The sequence below is a fragment of the Falco cherrug genome, chromosome 1 (genome assembly GCF_023634085.1).
Source record: "Falco cherrug isolate bFalChe1 chromosome 1, bFalChe1.pri, whole genome shotgun sequence".
Lineage (NCBI taxonomy): Eukaryota > Metazoa > Chordata > Aves > Falconiformes > Falconidae > Falco > Falco cherrug.
The window spans coordinates 111,818,946-111,840,502 of record NC_073697.1 but is presented as its reverse complement, the minus strand read 5'-3'; the positions used below and the strand labels follow the sequence as shown (position 1 = coordinate 111,840,502).

Below are 21,557 nucleotides of genomic sequence, written 5' to 3'. Positions count from 1 at the left end.
AAGAGGGAGGTTCTGATTTCCTCTCTCTGGTGACCCGTGATAGGACATGAGGAAATGGAATGATGCTGCATCAGGAGAGGCTCAGACTGGACATTAGGAAAAGGCTCTTCACTGAGAGGGTGATTGGTCACTGGAACAGACTCCCCAGGAAAGTGGTCATGGTGCCGAGCCTCTTATAAGGAGCATCTGGATGATGCTCTTAGTCCTATGGTTTAGTTTTAGGTAGTCTTACGAGGAGCAGGGAGTTGGACTTGGTGATATTTATGAGTACCTTCCAACCTGAGATCCTGTCATTCTGTGATTTAGTAGAAAAAGGTCATAATCCTTGATGAACAACAGGAAAAGCATGGAAATTGGTACTAGACAGCCTTGATTTTGGGTTTTTGCTTTTTTGCCTGACCCTGTTTGCAAGACAGGCAGTTCTCTTTTCAAAATGCTTGATGTGATCTCTTTCAGAAACTCATTTTGTCGGAGACATCCATCTTTGATGTGCTACCCAACTTCTTCTACCACAGTAATCAGGTGGTAAGAATGGCAGCTTTGGAGGTAAGTTTATTCCTATTGAAAAAAAAAATCATTATTTTTTCTGTGGTTTTTGTTCTGTGTGGTGGGGTTTTTTTGGGGTTTTTTTTGTTTAGGCCACTGCAAGATTAAGAGTGCTGTAGATTGTGTGGAATCTGGCATACTTAGTCTGTCATTTAACAGTGTTAATATTCATAATTGACTGAAATTTCAGATTCAAGTTATCTTCTTTGCTTGAAGAAGATTTAGGTGGTTGAAAGGATTGAAAGTGAAGCTGCTGTCCGAGAATGTGGTCAGCCTGTCCTGTGTGCTTTGTGCTGATGGTCATATCCTGCCAGACCTGTCTTCCTCAGAATAACTTTAAATTCTAGCTGAATTAGAGTTCTGTCTAAATATTCATTTGGAGGTACCTGGGTTTTTTAGTATTTTTGAAATCTCTGGTGTATTATTTGTTGTTTTCCTCTCTTTCTGCTTCCTTAGCACAGTTACGCTGATTGAGTTTCTCTCTAACCAGGTGTACGTTCGAAGGGCATATATTGCCTATGAGTTAAACAGTGTCCAGCACCGCCAGCTGAAGGATAACACTTGTGTGGTGGAGTTCCAGTTCATGCTACCTACCTCCCATCCAAACAGGTCAGATCACGTGTTCAGGCGTCTGTGGAATCGGAGGTTTATGAGGGGCTACATTCTATCTTGGCAAAGAAAACTTGCAATAGAATCGGTGGAGAAAGGGAGAGTCCCAGTGCCTCAAATAAGCACAGATTATTTAAGATAAACAGCTACATTACCCAGTTCCTTCTCCCAAGTTATTTAAAAATCTCAGGAGCTGTGGGTAATAGTTTCTGCAGTTTGGATACATTCAATATGATACAGTTTCCATCTATTTCCTGATTTTTAAATCGGCTTGTGTAGTAACTTTCTTCTAGAACTTTAGTTAGCCTTCAGAAAGATAGAATGCCAGACAGAATAATCAATTACTCATTTTAATAAAGAACAGTCAAACAGTCTCTGTCCCCTTCCTGCAGCGCTTCCCTGCCAGCCCTTTGTAACTGTTTGTGATTGGCTCTACTTTCAAACCTGGCTTTACTGGATAAGGTGAAATCTTTTCTAGCATGCGTTTTTTTGACTGAGAAGAGCAAGATGCATGTATGAATGTGTTTTATATAGAAATGCTGGAGCTGACATAGATTTTCAGTCAGTATTTTTCAGAATGCATTTCTCATGACTGCAGCCAAAAGCATCAACTATTCGCTGCCCAGTCTTATAGAAGGGTTGCATCTCCTAGTGTGTGCTAAGATCATTTAAAAAAACCAAACCAAACAAACATGATTCTCAGAACTTCTTCAGCATCTGTCAGGTTAGTCAGTTTCTGTGTTTTTTCATTTGCACAGGAACTCAGGAGGGTATTTTAGATGGTATTGTATTTTTGTCCCCGGGCAGCGCAGGCGTGCGGGAGCCAAGAGGCGCAGTGAGTCCCTGTGGCCGCCGGGTGCCACTGTTGATCTGTGCTGGTTTGGCAGTTTGGCATCAGTGCTGTTTTTCTCCTTTGTTTCCAAACATCTTTTTCCTTATTTTATTTTTGGTGGGGCTGGGCAACGGGGTCCAGTCTCGCTTCGTTGAGAATCCATCAGTACATTTTATGAAATGGTTTTCAGAATCTGGTTTGCTAGAAATGAATGACTGTCCTCAACGAGCAGCACGGAACGCTCATGATACAAATGGGACATGCATTTGGTCTCATCTGTTCCCAACGTTTCTAGAATATTTGTAAATAATTGCATACTATTTTTAGTACCCCTTTATAATACTCTCCCCCCGTCCTGCCCCCCCATTCTTTCTCAATTTCTTCTCTTTGCTAGTCTCAGTTATCGCTGTTGCTTGGGGGTTGTTTGGCCTGCCCATGCTGACCACTGCTCTGTTGTTGTGCGCAAGCTTAATTGGACAAGGTCAGCTGGAAGAGGAGGAGGCCTGTTACCTGCTTGGGGAACAGCTGCTTTGACCTGAAGTCTCCTCTCCCCTTTGTGCTGAATTCGCTGGGGCAATGTTCTGAAGCTCAGTTCTGCTTCTCCAACCATCGACACTGCTGATGGTTGACTGAAAATGCACCGCAGCCCTTGTGCAGAGGCAAGCAGGCTTGGGGACAAATTCACTGCTTGCATAGGCAAGTTCAGTTCTTTTGAGTTGCACCTCCATCTGTTAGTGATGGATTTGGCTCCTGTTGCTTGATGCAGCTTCTTGCAGTGTATACCTACTTGTGTGGTTGTTGTGTGGCTGGCTGCTGAAGCACAGCTGGTAGCAGGATACCTGGGGTCTTAAATTAGCCCTGAGTGTGTAGATTTAAGCTAGCTGTAAAGGCAGACCTTCTGGTAAGCCCAAGACACAGAAATTTCAAAACTCTGACATTGTCTTGCTTGAGTCTTCTTTGTTGTTTTTGACCATGTTCTACGTCCATTGTATGTTTTTCTGTATCTTCTGTAGCATGCACTTTTAGACTGAAAAGCTAAAGATGCCTTCCAAGGACAAACCCCAAAGCCAAAATATTCCAGGTGACCAAGCAAAATGGCCCTTGAGGCTCTGCAGGGTTGGGTCCTGGTGAACCAGAAGTAATACCAGGGAGCCTTTAAGAGAGCATTCTCTTCTGGAGCTGGTGTTAGTTTTATGGAAAAAACATTTTTCAGCAGTTTTCCAGATTTTTTTTGAGCCCTGGTCCCTTTTGTGTCTGATTTGTGACATTCAATGGCCTGAATTTTACTGGAGCAAATATTAATGTAGAGAAAATTGCAAACTGATAATGGTTGCTATATTTGAATTCTTTGTTATTGGTATTTAACACTGCTATGCCTTTGCTTAGTTGTAACAGAAACAATCACAGTCACTACTTCTGATGTGACTAGTCACAGCAAGGCACCTCGGACTTCATATTTTTGGCCACTGAATGATTGTCATCAACTACCTGCAGGAAAGCTTTACGTGGAAGCAGAGAGGGAGAAGAAAAACTGTTAAATCTGCTAACAGAGTCACAGAAATGCAACCTGCTCCTGGTGGGTTTTGTGGGCAGAAACTGTTTTGGAATTATTTGTTTAAATTAATAGAAAACATCCTGTTGTAAGAATCCCCACTGATCCTGATTGCAAGGGTAAGGCATAGGGAGAAAAACTGCTTGTAATTGAAACCATAGAGGGCTCTATAGATCAAAACCCGGCATTCCTTGTTGCCCGGTGCAAGGCAGATGAGGAGTACAGTGTAACCATCTGGTGCCTTTTGCAGTAAATGGAGTTTGCAGGCTCTCTCCAAGTAGAGGGTGTTGCAGTAATCCAATCTGGTGGAGTCGATACAAGGGTATCTACGGGATGCTGATCGCTATGCGCTGCAGCAGGGTACTGCAAACAAATGCTTATGGGCAGAGCCCCTTGCATGTGGATAACCTGCCTCTTTCAGTCATCTAGAGTCCTGGTGAGAAAAGATGTGAGAAAGAAATGAGCCCTGTTCTGAGCTGTCCTTTGCTTCCCTCTTGTTCAGACTGCCCTGCTGAGATGGGAAGCTGGTGGAATATTGACTGGTGTTTAGAGAGTTCAGCTTCCTTTGTGAGAATGGCAAGCCAGGTGACAGACACTGAAAGGCCTTTCTTAGGTGTTCAGCACATGAAACAGTGCTTGCCTAATCTTAGCTTAAAATCTTCTGTTGAAAGAAACATTGTGTGTCTAGTATAGGGAGAGGGAATTACAGTGCTTTTTCAACAAGAGAAGGTTTTTTTCTAATAATCCCCCTCTCCTCTGCTGCTTTCGAACAGCCTTTCTTACGTCTGAAGCTGTAAGGTTTAAATTAAACTGGGACATTGTCTGCTGTAGCCAGCTTTTGGAGGCTGCTGCAGAATTGTGCTGCTGCACTGCTCCTCCTAAAGCATCCCCTTTTCTCCAGCTCACTGCATTCCCCCAGCCAGGTTGTTCAGCTGCTCTCTTGATCTTTCCTTCCCCAGCAGCAGATGTGCTGGAGGATCAGAAGGGAAGAACTCAGAGGTAAATGTGTTCCCACAAAACAGATCCCTCTGCTTTGCTTAGAGGTAAATTCGTTCCCTCTGTCAGATGCTGAGACAATTGCTTGCAAGGGTGACTTAGAGATGCTGGATATATCATTATTTTGGGGTATGGCAGTGATACCACAGAGCTCTGCCTTCTGAATATGTTGAGCCCCAAAGGAAATATAACCCAGCCTGTTTTGCTCACTCTGATGCCATAGTCATGCCCTCCCAATCCATCTGTGCTTTGAGCCCACGTTTGCCTTTTGTCCCACATGCCACCCTGAACTGCCACGTTTGGCCTTGAGGTGTCCTGGGGAATCTTGAGTCAGGACGTACCATTGAAAGGTGGAAGTGAAGGAAGGTTTTAGTATTGCAGATTAAGACTTTGTAGTTTTGATAATTGGTTTAGTTAGCTTTAAAGCAAGTGTTAATTTTGAAACTTGATAAACAAGATGTCTGATACCAGCTAACCCTAGTTACATTTGGAGGTGGGAACACACACAGCTCTGCAAACGTGGACGTAAGGCAAATGCCTTACTTAGACTTGTCTAGGTTGAATTCATTCTTGGGACTGCATCCTGCTGTCTGTGATACTTCCAAGGGTGGAATTCAAGTCTAGTCCTTAGTTGCTTTGTATTTCCGAGGGTATCAATATAAATGTTTCAGCTATTTTGTGCTTGGTTTTGCGGCGTATCTCCTCTTCCTGTGCTTGTGGATGTTTGTTGACACCCTACTTGGACTTTGATGTTGCTGATTTCAAGGCTTAAGAGTGGTGCATGATCTCTCCTTTGCTGTCCCTTGATGTTTTATCATCTATGGAGTATTTTGGTTGTTCTTTTCTGTCAGCCTCTTCCTTAGCTTACAGGTAGAAACCATTTTGAAGGCTGGAAGCCAAATTAAATACTGCTGTTTCCAAACAGTGCTTTTGACAGAAGAATAAGAACCCAAAACTCGCTCACACTTAGAGCAGTGTTTATAGGTTCCTTCCTACTATCATTTCACAGTGATATACTCCTAAGATTTCAATTGCTGACAAAATGGAAACATTTTCTGTGGACTAAAGTAGTTGCTAAAACAGCCTCTTGCATCAGCCTTTGGATTGCTGGTATAGAACCAGCTGTGCTGCTTTGGACTCTGTACAAGCCTGGAGACCTGAGTGTGTAGCTCGTAGCGTATCATTAGGTAGCCTGAGGTCCCCTCCTTGTTGCGAGAGACTGGCTGGCATCGGGAGGGAGGGAGGGAAAATGATTCCAGGGCACCTGTAAATCCCTGCAGTTTTGTGCTGAGGGTTTGATGTTAATTAGACAGCAGGCAGCAGTAATGTGTTGCAGTTCCCTTGGCTTGCCTGTTTCAGAAAGGGCAAAATCTTCCAACAGAGTAAAGAAGGGGCTGTTGAAGGGGCAGCAAACTGAATGGAACGATGATAATTTTATGCAAATTGGACTTCAGTAGCAGATTCAGCTTGGCTGAATCACAGAGGGAGCAGAAGAATAAGGAAAGAAAGAGGGAGAGGAAAAACCCAATCAAAATGTATGGTTTGAGGCATGTTTCAGAGCCTTCTGTTTAGATTCTTCTACAGAAATGAAGAAACATAAGAGGAATGCCACTGGTCAGAGCCAGTGGAATTGCTCTTTCTCCTGTGGTACTGCTGTTAATAACTACAAGTGGGTTATTCAGCCGACCTCTTTAGATTCCGCTTTGCTGTCTGATTTCAAAAGCTTTGCCCTGCGCTGGCACTCAATCACAGCTTGATATAACCAGTGGCGCTTTGCATGCATTGCCATCATTTTCATAGGGGAGTGCTCTTTAAAAAAAAGAAAGGGAGGGCCAAGGGGAAACAAATTCAGATTCAACCAGGAGGTGCAGGGGGGAGCTATGGGGATTTTTGTTTGCTTGAGCAGAAGGAGTAATTGTCACAGTAGAGCCTACATCGGTATGGAGCACGTTCCTAGTGGGATCAGCTTCGCCGGTCAAGAAGGGCCGTTTTAACAGTTCAAAAGGGATAGGGAGAAGGGTTGTGGCTGATGTGGTGAGAAGGTTTCTGATCCTGTGATCAGCTAGTTGGAGCTGGCTGGGGAGAGAACACTGTTGTGTGCTCTGCCTGCTGTGCCTTTATACAGCTCCCAGAACCGTGGTGCTGCCCGTTGGCACTGATGTTGCACCAGGCTGAGCAGGCTGGCATGCCACTGGGGTTTTATTTGTCAGAGCTGCGGAGGTGTAGTTCACTGGACTGGAGTGCCTTTTCACAAGGCCCAATTGTGCTGCAAATATCAAACCTCTGCCTCTTAGTGCATTTCAGTGACGAGTGACAATGCAGCTTCTGTTATGGGCAGCCCTCTGCAGCTGTGAGGACCTGTAGATATAAAGCCGGCCCCAGAGCGTGCAGCTTGAAGGCGGTTCCTCCATTCTTTTCTGACATCTCCAGGCACTGGCTCTTCTGTTTTCCTCATTGCAATTCTTGCCGTAGTCTCTTCAGCTCCGTACTGAGTGGCTGGAGAAAGTTCCTGGAGCAAGGCAACAGGGTGCCCTTTGTGAGACAGAAAGGAACATTAGTTATGCTGGGTTTTTCTGTCTGTTTTCTTAAAGCATTCACAGGGACCACTACACAAGTGTACAGGGTGTAGGAACTGCCAGTCCTCTCTAGACTATTTTTTCCAGCTGAAGTAGATCTCGTGTAGCTTTCCCACCACTTGCCAAGCTAAAAAAATCATTTCGGTCCCCTCTCATGGCCCTTTTGGTCCCAACCACAGGCTCTGCAGTGTCTTTCCCCACTGTCTCCAAATGAAATTAAATACTTGTGGTTTTTACCCTTGAACAGAGATAACGTCTTTAGGCAATTTTGTGCTTTCTCTTGTATGGCTTAAGGAGATCACGGGAACTTTTCATGCCTCTACCAGTAATGCACCAAACATACAACCTTGCAGTGAATGTGACTGCTGTGATAAACCCAGTTGAGAACAGGACCAGGTGCAGTCAGTGTTTTTAGTGGTGTGACCATGGAAACACACTGGTCATGAAGTACTGAGACTTTATGTCCAGTAACCTGGGGTCTTGCCTATGGTCAAGGATGTTAGGAAAGTCTGTGGTTTGATCTCCTACAAGCTTCTGCAGGGAAGGGGAGGGTGAATGTCCAGATACATGCTCACTGAAGCTTTGCTTTTGATCTTTTCATGTTTGCTCATCTCTTTGCACAAGCCTCCTGTGTGCATGGTTGTTGTTGGGGGTTTTTCTCAGTTTAATCTTTACTATTTTGAACGTCAGATCACAGCAATTTTTACATCTTGCATGGAGCACCTTGCGCTTTCGTGAATGTAGCTAGCATGGGCTAGACCTTGCTGTGCTTCTGTTGGTATGAAAATGTGCCCCGCAACTCCTTTCTGTCTTATGTGCATCACTAAGCCCTAGTCTGCATGCACATATGTGAAGAGTTGGACTGATGTTACAAGAACGGTAAAATTTTCCTAAAATTAGCCTAAAGTTCTGCTTGTTCATTTTGGTGTTCAGGGCTATGAATGCTGAAAATGCAGATGTGTGTGTTTGCTTTATTCCTGTGGTGGTGTGGGGGCCAGTGCATGGGCTGCTGCTTCGTGTAGAGGTTTGGCAATGAGGATTTGGCTTGTTTTTCTGAACCTGTTGCAATCTTCCTGTATGACATGGTCACTTTTTGCATCTGTGCTGTTTGCCCTTCTGTCAGGGAGTGCGAACTCCCCACTCTGGTCTTGCTTGTGAAGCTTGCTTGATGTATGTAAAGGGCTTGAAGTGGGTGCAATAAAAGATGCTATAGAAAGGCAGGGTACCTTGCAAATACAATGTGTTTTCCCGGGGTGTGTTATTTGTATGTTATGTGCATGGTCTCTGCTCATTCCCATGGCAGCTGTGTCGAGCGAAGTCAGGTGGTGGGTGCCTTCTCAGGGTTGGTGAAATTTAATTCTGCCTGGTACCTGGTGGTTGACAAATTTTGGTTTAGTAAATTGTAAACTTGTTGCTGGTCTGTGTATCAGCTTGATGATAGTTCTTTATTATGGCTTTCACTAACCAATCTGTAACTAACTGTGGTTGTTTGATTACAGAGGGAACATCCCCACGCTAAACAGGTACGGTACTTGTCATCTTTTAAAATTTGAAAAGACAGACTAGAAAGAAGTAGCCTAATACTTAATGTTTTAACATGTTTTGTTTTAGTGCCCTTATCTTTACTGGGGAAGCTCTCAAACATAACTCTTCTTTTTCCTTCCCTTTTCCTCTCCCTTTGTCTAAAACATGTTTTCAGCTTTTCTTTACCCTTTAAAAAAGCTTTGCATGCAGCAATCCTTAAAATTATAAATTTGCCAGGTGACTCAGCTCATCTGCAGTATGGTACATAGCAAACTTCTAGCAGAATGCTGTTTCTAGGGTCTCTTTTTTTTGGAACTGGATTCCCAGCTGTTGACCCTCTGGTAGGGTGTTGCAGTGAAACAGGCAGTTACTCCTAGCTGATAGCATACCTGTTGCTACCCTGGTTTCTGGCAACTAGCTTAGAATTTGTTGAGGCTGTTTCACCTCCCTCACACCATAGATGAATCTACATCTCAAACAGCTGACAGCATGTTTTGTTGTGTTTTGGATGCTAATTTTTCCTCCCATGTCTCAGTTGAAAAGTATTTCTTGTTTTAAATAATACATGAAAAATGTCTGCTGTCTTTTTGTTTAGTTATTGTTCTGTGGAATTTTTTGTATTAGTTGTAAGGAATGTACACCAAGGCATGTCCTGGAAAATTTTTCTCTTTCAAAACATGAATACCTATTATTTATTACTGCTTACAAGCCTGATTAGGGAAAAATAGAAAAAATGGGCTTGAAAGTCTCATGGCTCTTAATCAGAGAGAAATTACAGAAACGTAGAGTGACTTTAAACATGGAGAGCTATTAACCAAAGTGATACTTTAGACTTGTTAACAGTATACTTAGGACCATATCACAACAGTTTTCTGTACGTGGGAAGAAAGAAATCTTAGTTAAGCTGGTAAGTAGCAATGTCAGCAATCCCCAGTTCGGTCCTGTATCCATGTGGCTGGCAGCAGTGCCGTAGCCAGCATGGCTGGGCCCCTGCTCTGCCTGCTGTACCCCTGGCATCTGATCCAGCATGCAGTTGAGTATCTTTTTGACTTTACAAGTTGTAAGTCAAGTATGTGCTGTGCTGAGTCAGCGCCCTCATCTTTTTTCCTGTTGCCTTCTGCCTCCTGTTATGGCACCAGTTGGGGAGGACAGAAAGTTAACTTTGTCATTGTCTTCCTAAGCCCTGGGGAGAGTGGAGCAAGTGAGAGTGCACTGTTCCTATGTCGTAGAGCACTGCTGTGTGCCAGCTTGGCATTTCTGTCTCTTCAGAGCAAGCTTGAAGGTCTCACCATGTTGCAGGGAGCTTTTGAAGTAGGTCCCTCAGTGAATTAAGATGACTCTGTAGCATAGTTCAGAAATTAGAAATAATTATTGTTGAGGGTTTTTTTTTCCCCGAGATTTTATTCCAGAGAACCAATTCTAGTAGTTAGGAAAGGATGTCTAGTTAGTTGTAAGATTTTTATTCACTGTATGAGAAACTTCCTATGCTAGTCTTGACTGCACCATTGTGGGTCTTTAAAAAAACATAATCATAATAATAGCCCAAACCCTGAAATAACACAAACTATTTCACAGCTGGTGTGTGCTGCCATAGCAGTTGCATTGCATGAGAACTCAGTGGTACTTTAATGTATTTAGGATCCTTCCCTCTGGCAGGAAGGAATGCTGACCTTTAGTGAATGGTGCTCTTGCTTTAAATCGAGGTCTCTTACTCAGTGCCTTCCTCTGAGCTTTTCCAGTCCTCCTCACTTCTTACATAAGGAATTGTTCCTGTAGGAGTGATGTGTGTACTGCAGTGTATCTCAGTGCTTGAGCAGCAGACATCAGGTGTGAGTATGACAGTAGTAAGTGTCTGGAGCTCTGCCTTCCTTGCTCCTTAAGACAGATGTGTTCTGTGGCCAACTGCTTCTGTTTAGCAGCTGCCACCTTTTAGCAATCAAAACTGAACAAAATAAATGAGTAGGGGGAGTTGCAATGGCTTTAAAGCATGAATTAAATGAGAGGGAGGAGCACATGAAGTTGGTCAACAGTTAAAGTGGAAGGCACTGTAATAGGACTTTATTTAGGGTAGGAATACTAGTGTAAGACTATAGAAAACCCTATTTCCAGTATAGGATTTTAGAAGGATCACTGTACCACACTGCATTTGAGGAGTGTAAATTATAACATGACCGGAAAAATGGGGGAAGCAATAAGATAATATAGCCTGGTACACTTCAACTTAGTTTGTAAAAATTTATGAAATCTTTAAAGTATCAAAGCTTAGAATTATTGTTGTTTGCCTCAATATTCCACCTGTACAGCAAAACATACATACAGGAGGAAAAATACGGTCAACTATGCATAGTCATAATTCCCCTGGGATCCTAAGAAATACTTTTTTTAAAGGGGTATAATATTACTTCCTAACTCTTTTAACTGTTCCTGTACATTGGGACAACATCCAGGTAAGGGCATTAATGGCACCAGAGGCACACCAGCATTGCAGGGACTTTGGAGAAGACAGCACAGCAGTCTGGTGTGCTGAAGAATCTTAATGAATCACGCAACAGTTATGTTGGATAAACAGCCACGCTTCAAGTGGTCAAAGCATACGCACATGCGCAAATCTTTTTCCAGTGATATTCTTCTCTCCCTTGTCCCTACTAACTGTGATCTTATTGAATTGCCATTTAGAATGTCCTTCTCTTCCAACCTCAATCACTACGGGATGGTCCATGTAGCTAGCGTGAGTGATGTACTGCTAGACAATTCATTCACTCCGCCGTGCCAGCGGATGGGTGGAATGGTCTCCTTCCGCACATTTGAAGATTTTGTCAGGTATGTGGGGAAGGGTGGTAATTGTTTGTGTTGCCAGCTTCCTAGGTGGGCCCAAATGGAACGGGTCAGAATCTTTGCCATGTCTAGAGTCAGGTTTAAACTGGTCCTGAGCTGATCCGATAAGTTTTTGGAGTCTCAGGTGGAAGTTTGTTTGGATCCTCTTGTCTGTCTCCTTGAGATAACTGAAAGTTTCAGACTGCTGTAAGAGCAGTTTGCAGCCAGAGGGATCAGCATCTTGAATTTCTGCTGATTGGAGATCATTTGCAAATGTGCTGATTTCTTCTAATGCTCTTGTTCACGCGTATATACATAGGACAATGTGTTCTTTATGCTTTCAACCTTCTAGGGGTAGGCAAAAAACCCCCAGCAGAGCCCATAGTGGTCATGAGGGCCTGCAGCTGTAAGATCTGTAACAAATATTAGAAGATCCAGGCTCTGCTTTGGTTTGAGGGGTGGAGAAGGTATTGCCTTCTCATCATTTCAGTTTCAGTCCTGCAAAGGGAAGGAGTCCTTTTCTCTCCCTCCCTCCCTTAGCAACATGATTTGTGGATTGTAGTGCTGTATGCTTTCAGTGGGCTAGCAGCAGTGTGTTGATGACTAATACTTCTCTGGCGTATTTCAGAATCTTTGATGAAGTGATGGGTTGCTTCTGCGACTCTCCTCCCCAGAGCCCAACCTTCCCCGAAGCTGGCCATGCTTCCTTGTATGATGAAGACAAGGTACGGTAGTTTTTTCTCTTGAGATTGTTCTCAGGCTGGAAATAGAAGGCGTGCAGAATGCCACAGTGACTGCAGGCTAGATACTTTTCACGAGTTTGAGTGCTGGAAGCAGGAGTTAAGAGCTTTATGTATTTATGTGTGTGATTTGTTTGCTTGTTCCACAGCAGGTGATTCAAAGTAGGTGGCCATTTTCTGACTCTGTTCTAAAACTATGGTTAAGTCTCTTACTCTCCATGTAAATTTAGTTTGTAGCTTTTAACATCGGCAAAATCACTGGCTACGCAGCAGCATAACTGAGAGTTTAGACCCACGACGACATTTTCAGACCTCCTCTGTGCATCATGGTATTGCACTGCATATTCAACTGCCTTTAAGTCTGACTTGCCTTATTTTCTGTCTTACACCCTTCCTAGTCACACTACATTCTGATTCTTCCTTCTGTTCTACTTCTTGGAACTCTTTTTAGGAGGAAAAGATGAGAGGAACCCCTCAGTTTTTGCACTGATGTGGAGAACGGGTGCAGAGGAAGCAGATGGTTTATAATCCTTAGTGGCAGAAGACCAATTCCCCTTAGAGACACAGGTAGACACAGGTAGCTCCCCCACTGCTCTGTCCTGTCCTCCAACAGTGGGATGCTCTGTTGGAATAGTCTGTATTCAGAATAGGGCTTGGTTTTAAACGGATCCATTGATCTTGGTGTGCGTAAGTACTGTAGCCTTGTTCCAGAATATTATCGTCAGCCTTAATGTCCTTGTATCTCTCATCTTACCCTCCCCCCCACCTCACCAAGGATAATCTGTTCATACTCAGTTTTTCACAGTTAACCACAGGCTCTTAAATGCTAAATTTGTTGTTTCTCAGAGCTCTAATGTAATTGTTGCTTCCACATTATTTCGTTTTGTTGTAGGTATGAAAACACACATTGTTTAATCATACACTTTGAATCTGCTTAATTACACTACCTTTCCTGATGCTCAAGTCCTCTAATGTCCTGTCTGTACTGCCTCTTGTAAAGAAAGGACCTGACCCTGCATTCTTTCTGCATCCAAATAAAGTACTTTTGAGGTAGCCAAGTCAGATGTGACCATCAGAACTGGATTCTCCAAATGAAGCTGCTGTTTGCAGACATTAATTCTTTACTTCTGTGAAACTGCAAAGCTGTTAGGCTGCTTGGTAAAGGATTTTGCTCATAGTTGTCATTGGTTTACAGCACGATCTGCTAAATCATTTTTCTCTAGGGCACCTGTATTCTAGAGTTGTATTTAGGGAGCCTCTTTTGAGAACTCAGAGGTGTTGTTAACTATTTATTTACGGGGAGTATTTTCTTTAAATTGCAGACTGCTCGTGAGGAGCCCATTCACATTCTTAATGTTGCTATTAAAACAGACAGTGATGTTGATGATGATGGGCTGGCAGCCATGTTCAGAGAGTTCACACAAAGCAAGGTAAGTTACCTTGATTCTCTCTCTGGAGCTTTGTGAGTGTGCAGGACAGCTCTGTCTGCTTTGGGAAAAGTCAGTATGTTCCTCGGGTTTTTGTTTGTTTGTTTGTTTAAAAAACAATAAATGCAACAGCTACACCCTTAATTTATGCCATCTAAAATCTTGCCACTTCTTCGACTGGATGTAGCTGCACCTTACTGAAGCCTCCAGGTCATTGTTTCTCTTTGTAGTGTATCCTAATCCATCAGGTCAGGACTTCTTCCCTTTAATTTTTGGTAAGGTAAAAGACCTTTGTGGTTTTAAATGCATAAGGTCAATCTTGAGTATCTATTTCCAGGTGCTGTGAAAAACTGTGCTGTATCCCTCTTTGTGGTGGTAAAGTTGTTACGTGAGTAACAGAGGCATGGAAAGTGATGTTAACGTGACGTATATTTTCTGTATCATGATAGTCTTAATGCAGTTCAGATTTGTTCTTGTTGGTGTGCCAGAACATCCCCACCTAGTATGATATTTCTGGCACAAGGTGGAATTAATTCAGTATGTTCTGTTGCTCCTTCCTAAAGGGATACACTTCAGAGTACCAAATGTTAGTTCTGTGGTCAATTGTGAGACAATGTGGGTCGGGAACAGCCTTCTCATGGCCACTCTGTCCTCTGGTGTCAGCCTGCACTTTCTTTTCTGGTTGGTGTGAAGAGCTCCTCAACTGGCTTGTGGATGTGAATGGCCCATCAGGCACTGGGACCCAGCCACATCCGTGGTACCTGCAATGAGTACGGGAGGACTGAGTGGGCATTTTCTAACTTCGCTTCCCAGCGTGGGAGGTGGTAATACATTCTGCAGAAATGAGGGGTTCCAAAATGGGGCTGGTATCCATGCGAGTTCAGCAGCTTCCTGTCTCTTTAAGCAAAGAAAATAATCAAATATAAAAATTAAAACTAGTTCTGCTTTTCATCTGCTTGATCATGCTCCAGGCGTTTTATGGGAGGGGATAAAAAGAAAGAAATAAAATAAAAATTCCAAAACACATTAAACTATCAAATAGGTTGATCCAAATTGTCCAAATAATCTTCTAGTCCCAGCATGTTGTGTGTGGTTTTTTTAATAGAAATTAGGATCATATACTTGTAAATGACTTGTGGAGGAGATTGAGGCAGTCAGTGTAAATGGAGTTTCTCCAGGTGCTGATGGCTAATCGCTCTGTAATAGCTGTGGACTTGCTGTGAGACCCACATTATTACGATGTAATCAGAATCCTGTTGCTATGCTGTTATTGTCTGCCACTTGTGGAATTTTAAAAGCAATAACAATTTTTGCTTTTTAAATCATGGCATTATTAAAGTTATTTTCTTCCTCTTGCCATGAATATAGTCACTGATGCTCATTTTCAAAGGGCTTAACCTTAGTAAAACATTTCAGTCTGTGCCGAAAGGGGTTGTTTTGTTCGTGGTCTAGCTAAGTTCTTATTTCTTTTTGTTGTTACGTTTTTTTTTCCTTTTCTTTCTTTGCTTGTAAATTGGAAAAAAGAGGAGAAAGGCAAAACTTTTAGAAAGGGGAGCAGAATTATGGGGTTTTAACACCTCAAACGATCATTGGTGTGGCAAATACCAATGGCAGCACTCATTTGAAACATGGCTTAGTCGAATTTGATAAAGAAGCAACCAGAATGGATATTCTCTTGTCTATTTGAAAAAAATAAGTAACACGTATCACTGTTCACCTTTGCGATACTGACACATCTCTCCTTTGGTCTGGGTTGTCTGTGTGCTTATTGTGCCAAAAACAAGTATGCGCTACATGCTTCCTTGGGTTAGTTCCTTTAAAACTGGTTTTCCATCATTTTCCGTGGCCTTCCCATGCCTACGCAGTGCTCCCCTCAAAAAGTAATCTTTGCAGAAAAGACCAACTTGCTTTGGCAAATGAACAAGAATATTCCCTGCAAGACTTGAATGACTCTTCTGCTTTATTTGTTAGCAAGGCTCAGCTGGAATACTGTGTTCTTGTGATTTGGTTACTTACCTCTTCAGATTTAATGTATTTGCTTATGTGTGCTACTAGACAATCATCACACGAGAAATCCTAGCCGCAAGCAGGCTGAAGTGGGCTAGGAACTTACAGTGTAGATGCAGAAGGATCGGTAGAGCTTTTTCAGTTCATGGAAGACTTTGACATGTTTTTGATGTGTTCTTTTTCTGTTAATCCAGTCACCTGATCCCATCCTTGCCTTTTTACAGAAATCAGTCCTGATTGAACATGGGATTCGGAGGCTGACTTTCCTTGTAGCACAAAAGGTATTTTGATATCCCTCATACTGCTCAGAACTCTTTGCTTTCTAGCTCATAATAGCATTGACATTTGATGTGTGTTTTTCCCAAATTAATTGCTGTATTAACTATATTTAGCTCTCCTCACTGTTTTTGTTCTCTAAAATTTGAGATGGTTTTGATGGATTCGCTTAAGAAAATTAATTTACAATTGTAAACAATCTTGGCACCTCTTGTATTCTTGAATTAATTAATTTTTGATTTTCATCCTAATTGCTAGCTTTCTTCTGCTTTTTTTTTTTTCTTGTCTTCCTGTGTTTGTATGTTTCGTTTGTAAGGACTTCAGGAAACAGGTCAACTATGAGGTGGATCAGAGATTTCATGTAAGTATAAAGGGCCTAGAACACGGTGGTATTCTTGACCTGAGGCCAGGAGACACGTAAGTGACTCTGGGCTTCTCATTTGGTTCTTAGTCAGGCATTTTTAGTGCCAACACTGGTGTCAGAGTTAAGTGGAATATATAAACAAATTCTGACTTCAAATAGAGGAGTGGGCCTTTTTTACTGAGGGGGGCCATTCATGTGCTAAAGTCTCTCTTGTTACCTGGCTGAACTCATGACTGCAACGTTAATAAAGATCTTGTTTGTTTCAGTGTTGTTTTGTATTCTAAAATGCAATTATACAATTAAAGTTTCCTGTTTCTTAAGGAGTGTGGTGATTTCTTTAGGCTTCTTACCGATTTTAAAATAACTTAGAGGATTAACTGAAATGACTTGCTAAATTTTGCATAATGGCTTAGTGATGTGGAAAATGTTTGATGCTCTTACTGCTAAGAACTGCTTCTTCCCCCAGAGCTTGGGCATCAGTGAGGGCTAGTTTACCCCTGTTTTCAAGGTGACAATGTAAGGCTAGAACCACATTTTTATCCCTTACAACTCTGGAAGTTATTAGGAGTCTTGAAAGTGCAAGAAACTAATCTTGTGCTCAACACACCTGGTTTAGCAAGCCTTATGAAAGGAAAACTAGTTTACAAATCAGCAAAAATCGTATTTGAACAAATGTGGGTATCGCCACATGGGAATCACTGCCTACAGTACAGGTACAGATATGTATCAGTCAGTAGCTTGTGTAGGAAACTGGACTCTTTGGAGAGATGTTGGGACCTTCAGCAAGAAAGTCCAGGCTTTAGATATTAAAAAAAAAAAAAGGGGGGGGGGGGGGAAGTTTTAGAGAACTGAATTAATATTTGGGGAATGAAAAATAAGAGTCTGTGAATAAGCACTGCGTACCACATGTCAGTGGCCAGGAAGGAGGCAAAGAATGAAAGAATAAGAGGAGTCATCACAAAAAGTTTTCCCTGAGCTGCCGTTCAGAGCAATGGACTGTTAGGATGCTCAGTTCCTCAGCCAGAGGAGGCAGCGTGATATGTCATCTGTTTGCAAAGTTTGTAGAGTACCTCTGGGATCTTTCATAAGTGTCAGTCTTTATTACTATCTCCTATTCTATTCCGTTTATTACTGGACCAACTATTAACTTAGCCAGGGCCTGGGCTTGGGTTTGTTTTTGTTTTAATTACAGTCTATATAATTAGTTCCCAGCATGTTGAGGTAATAGAGAGTTGCTCCAGCAAGCTTCCAATTTCCTCATCTCATTAGGTTTTTAACGTGATTATTAGTATAATAATCAACTATGATGATTTCTGTTGTAGCTTTTCACATTCTGTGGTTTGCAGGGTGTCTTGATTGGCTAATTTAGGCAAATTATTTTGATTGTCTTGATGATGGTTGGTTGATTAGAACACAGCAGGGGTATAATTCTTCTGCCTAGGAAATGGAGCACTCTTTTGGATTTTGGTACCAGAGCACTGAGAATTTTTGTGTGTGTGCACGTCTAATTATTATATTTGCCCACAACACTAGTCAAATGCCTTGAAAGCAATTACATCAGTGATAGAATGAGCATGGTTGATGTTAGGAGAAATTGGCATCGTGCAGAGGAGGACAGGTAGGAGGGATTTGGAAGAGAAGTAAGGAAACATGGAAGTGGTTGGCTCACCTAATATGCCCATTGCCTGAATTTTCAGGCAGCATTTCTTGTAGCCCTGGCTAGTCTGGAAGACACACTCCAGGCAAACACAAGTTCTTTTGCTCAGCAGAGTCATCAGGTGAAGTTCTGGGGACTGTTTTTTATAGGAGGTAAGGAAGACGACTGGCTAGAAGATTACGTAGATGATTGCATAAATGAAGATTACAGAAATGGCTGGTATTCTCAAGTTGGTGCAAAGCATTTGCAAAAGTTCCTCTACCCAGTAAAAGTGTAATTCCACAGAAATAGATGGCTTTGCTGGGGTGAAACTGGAAGGATACGTAAAAGGATGCTCTCTAGTCTTCCTCGTGTAATATGCCACAAAAATGTAAAGCCTTTGCTGTTTGCTAGGATTTTATATGCGCGATAGAATAACAGAAAAACCTAATCATATTTGGTTTTGTAGAGTGCTATTTAATATATGAGGATGAAGTTATTTGATTACGATTCATAGTTTTCCTTGGGAAGAGAGTATTTCTAGCAGTAATAGTATGAAGAGAGCTATAGAATACAGATCATTCTTTTGTGTACATCTGCTTATATAATGGAGTGTTAATATCGTCGTATGGCTCCCAAACATTTCCACAGCAATCATAGTAGAAGTAGAACAAGTTCCCCACTACTGTCTAGACAGTTCCATGTTATTGTCTGTTAATAATTGACAATAATAATCAAAAGCCAATCAAGTAGCTTCTGTTGCATTAGCAATGAAGACAAAATACTGCTGCTGCCTTCTTGAGGGTATCTTGATTTTCCACCACCCTTGGTGACTTGAAAAAAGAGCTTGTAGCATCTGTCATCTCCTCTGCTGTGGTGCTACGCCAGGTCTGGGCTGTGAGCACTCTGAGTAGATCAGATGGCTTACTTTTGGAGGGCTAACATAACTGTTTTTATTTTCAAACAGAGGGAATTTCCCAAGTTCTTCACATTCCGTGCCCGGGATAAGGTAAGTTGTATATTCTTAATACTTTTCTCTTAAGTGTTGACTTTATCCTTTCATGTAGCTGTTGTTGGCAGTCTAGGGGTGTGGGAGCTACTTCAGCCCAACTTCACTGCCTTGTGCAGTATTTTCTCCTCCCTTGCTAGGCCAGTCTTCCGCACATGCAGCAGCTGATGTCAGTAACAATGACAAGTCTCTGGTACTTGGGGATGAAAATTGATGCATTTGGAAGCCTGACCTGAAGCTACTGTTTATGCAGATTTTAGTCACAGTGTAACAAGAGAACATTGGAGGCAGTACAATGATTCAGTACTTAGAATCATAACAAACTTCCTTGGCTTCTGTGAAACAGAGGGGTTTGGAGGAGTGAGCTTGAGAACTTGCTGTCTCGCAGCTTGTCTTCTACTCTCAGTATTTCAACAATTTCAACATGGCTAAGTGCTAATGACTTTGCATGAGAGAGAAAATTCCGAGTTGGATCCATTTTAATTTTAATTAAATATAAAATTTCATAAGGGGTGTTGTCTAGTTCTTCCCATCCTCAGTGTTCCAACTTTTTAACCCACCCTCCTCTTTTATACCCTTTTCTACCTGTATGATGCTGGGTGCCTCCAGTTTGAGGAAGACAGGATTTACCGTCATCTGGAGCCAGCTCTGGCTTTTCAGCTGGAGTTGAATCGAATGCGAAACTTTGATCTCACTGCCATCCCATGTGCCAATCACAAAATGCATCTCTACCTGGGAGCAGCTAAAGTTGAAGTGGGGACAGAAGTAACAGACTACAGGTTCTTCGTGAGGGCTATCATAAGGCACTCGGATCTGGTTACCAAGGTGAGTTTTGTCACCCCTGCAAGGTCTCTTTCCAAGACAGTGTGTGAAACAGTCATTCAAGGAACCTGCACGCAAACACATTGCTGGTGTAGAGAGAATACTGTGGATGTGTGCCGCCTCTTTGCTTGTGCTGACTCTGCAGAAGCCTATCTCCGAAGACCTAGTATTCCTTTGCTTCAAGGACATTTTTCTGTGGCCCAAGTGGATAGTCAGAAATCCTTGCATTTTGAGGCAATAGTGTTTGTGTTTCATTCTGGCCTACTACAATAATGGTTTGCCCTGTCTAGTTTTGCATTTATGCTGACCTAAATGAGGGCACAAGTCAGCTGGGTATGCGAGTCCAGGCAGTGGGAGTAGTGGCTCTGCAACTGTCATGGATCTGTTTCAGGGGTGCATGTCCTGCTGAAACTGATGTTACCTCTTTTCTTAGTCAAGTCCTTCTTCAGTTTTTCAAACATTGTATTCTTGGGCTATGATTTTTGAGTAGAAAATAATTTATTTGTTGGCACTGTCTGGCAGGAAGCCTCGTTTGAATATCTGCAAAATGAGGGAGAGCGATTGCTTTTGGAAGCCATGGATGAATTAGAAGTAGCATTTAACAACACCAACGTGCGCACTGACTGCAATCACATCTTCTTAAATTTTGTGCCTACTGTCATCATGGACCCCTCTAAGGTATGATCTCTTCCCTAATTCTGAACTGTTTTGTTCTTCTTGGGCTTTACTCACCAGAATTAAATGGTCTTTTGTTGCCTTTTTATGCTATGTAAATGCACCTATTGATTAAGTACATTTTAATACCATTTGGTGAATGACATGTAGTTTCTACTAGCCATTTTGTAACGGAAAATGCAAGAAATTGGGGACCAGTATTAAAAGTGATAACACTTTTAGGGGTCAGTTTAGTTACTGAACAAATACTGGAGTTTTGCTTTTCAGTAAAGAAAGTGGAGTCACATAAGTAACGGACGTCTCTAAAGATTACTTGTTGAACTGGTAAACAAACTTCTCTTCAAAAGCAGAGAGAATGGTTTTTATTTTAGCTAGTTAAGACAAGCAATTAGTTTGTTTCACTTTAGGAGCCTTATTTGGCAGTGAGGAAGGAAGCAAGCTGTGGGTTTTTTTCCAGTCTATGAATAAATATTAAATGTAAGATTTCAGAAGTAGCAGAGCTTATATTTTTAGTGGAGTAATGCTGTCCTTCAGGCAGTGTGGCTCGCTTCCTCTGTGTAAACTAAGGCACGGTTTATTAAAAATACGTTTTGTATTTGAAACTAAACTTATCTTTTCTTCTGTGTTTGAGATAATTTTAATACAGAAATAGCTTTAAATGCTCTTCTGTTTGTTACAAAAGTCCAGACTGTATCCAAATAAAACGTGAGATAAACCGTGAACTTAAAAAGAGTTTGTAAATTCAGCTACAAAAAGAAGTGCCTCATTTTCATTCTCTGATACAAAGTCAGAGCGATCAACGTTATAAATAAATGAACATTAGGCTTTGTAGATGCATAAATGAAAGTGTTTAGGCATAAAGCATGTTTCTGGTTAGCAGAACTACCACAAAGAATGTCCCAAATAAACTGCAAAGGCTGCATTTAGTTGGAAATCAACATTCTGTTCATGGTTGCCAAAAGATGAGAGCTGACCTTTCCTTATGAGAATGACTGAAAGTTTAAAAAGATGAATTGGTTATCAAAATAAGTATCTCTTGCTTGCTGACTTTTAAATCATGATTAAAAACTGGTGGCTTAAATCTCTTTTGAATAAATACTCTCTCAGCACATCCAAAATCTTTAGTTCCCAGAAAATTCAAAAGAAGCTGGG

General features: G+C 41.9%; 1 protein-coding gene across 10 annotated transcripts in view; it reads left to right on the top strand.

Annotated features, from left to right (window-relative positions):
* Window positions 1-21,557, top strand: part of ACACA (acetyl-CoA carboxylase alpha) — a 148,108-nt gene that overhangs the window by 59,234 nt on the left and 67,317 nt on the right. For 7 of the 10 annotated variants that reach the window (XM_055720345.1, XM_055720332.1, XM_055720339.1 and 4 more), the window contains 11 exons: window positions 457-546; window positions 1,037-1,155; window positions 8,611-8,634; window positions 11,312-11,455; window positions 12,078-12,174; window positions 13,512-13,619; window positions 15,848-15,904; window positions 16,216-16,260; window positions 18,867-18,908; window positions 19,518-19,733; window positions 20,253-20,408. In XM_055720345.1, coding sequence (XP_055576320.1) covers window positions 457-546; window positions 1,037-1,155; window positions 8,611-8,634; window positions 11,312-11,455; window positions 12,078-12,174; window positions 13,512-13,619; window positions 15,848-15,904; window positions 16,216-16,260; window positions 18,867-18,908; window positions 19,518-19,733; window positions 20,253-20,408 — 1,098 coding nt within the window. The remainder of the gene's footprint in view (window positions 1-456; window positions 547-1,036; window positions 1,156-8,610; window positions 8,635-11,311; window positions 11,456-12,077; window positions 12,175-13,511; window positions 13,620-15,847; window positions 15,905-16,215; window positions 16,261-18,866; window positions 18,909-19,517; window positions 19,734-20,252; window positions 20,409-21,557) is intronic. The other 3 variants (XM_055720359.1, XM_055720364.1, XM_055720372.1) reach the window with 3 other exon arrangements.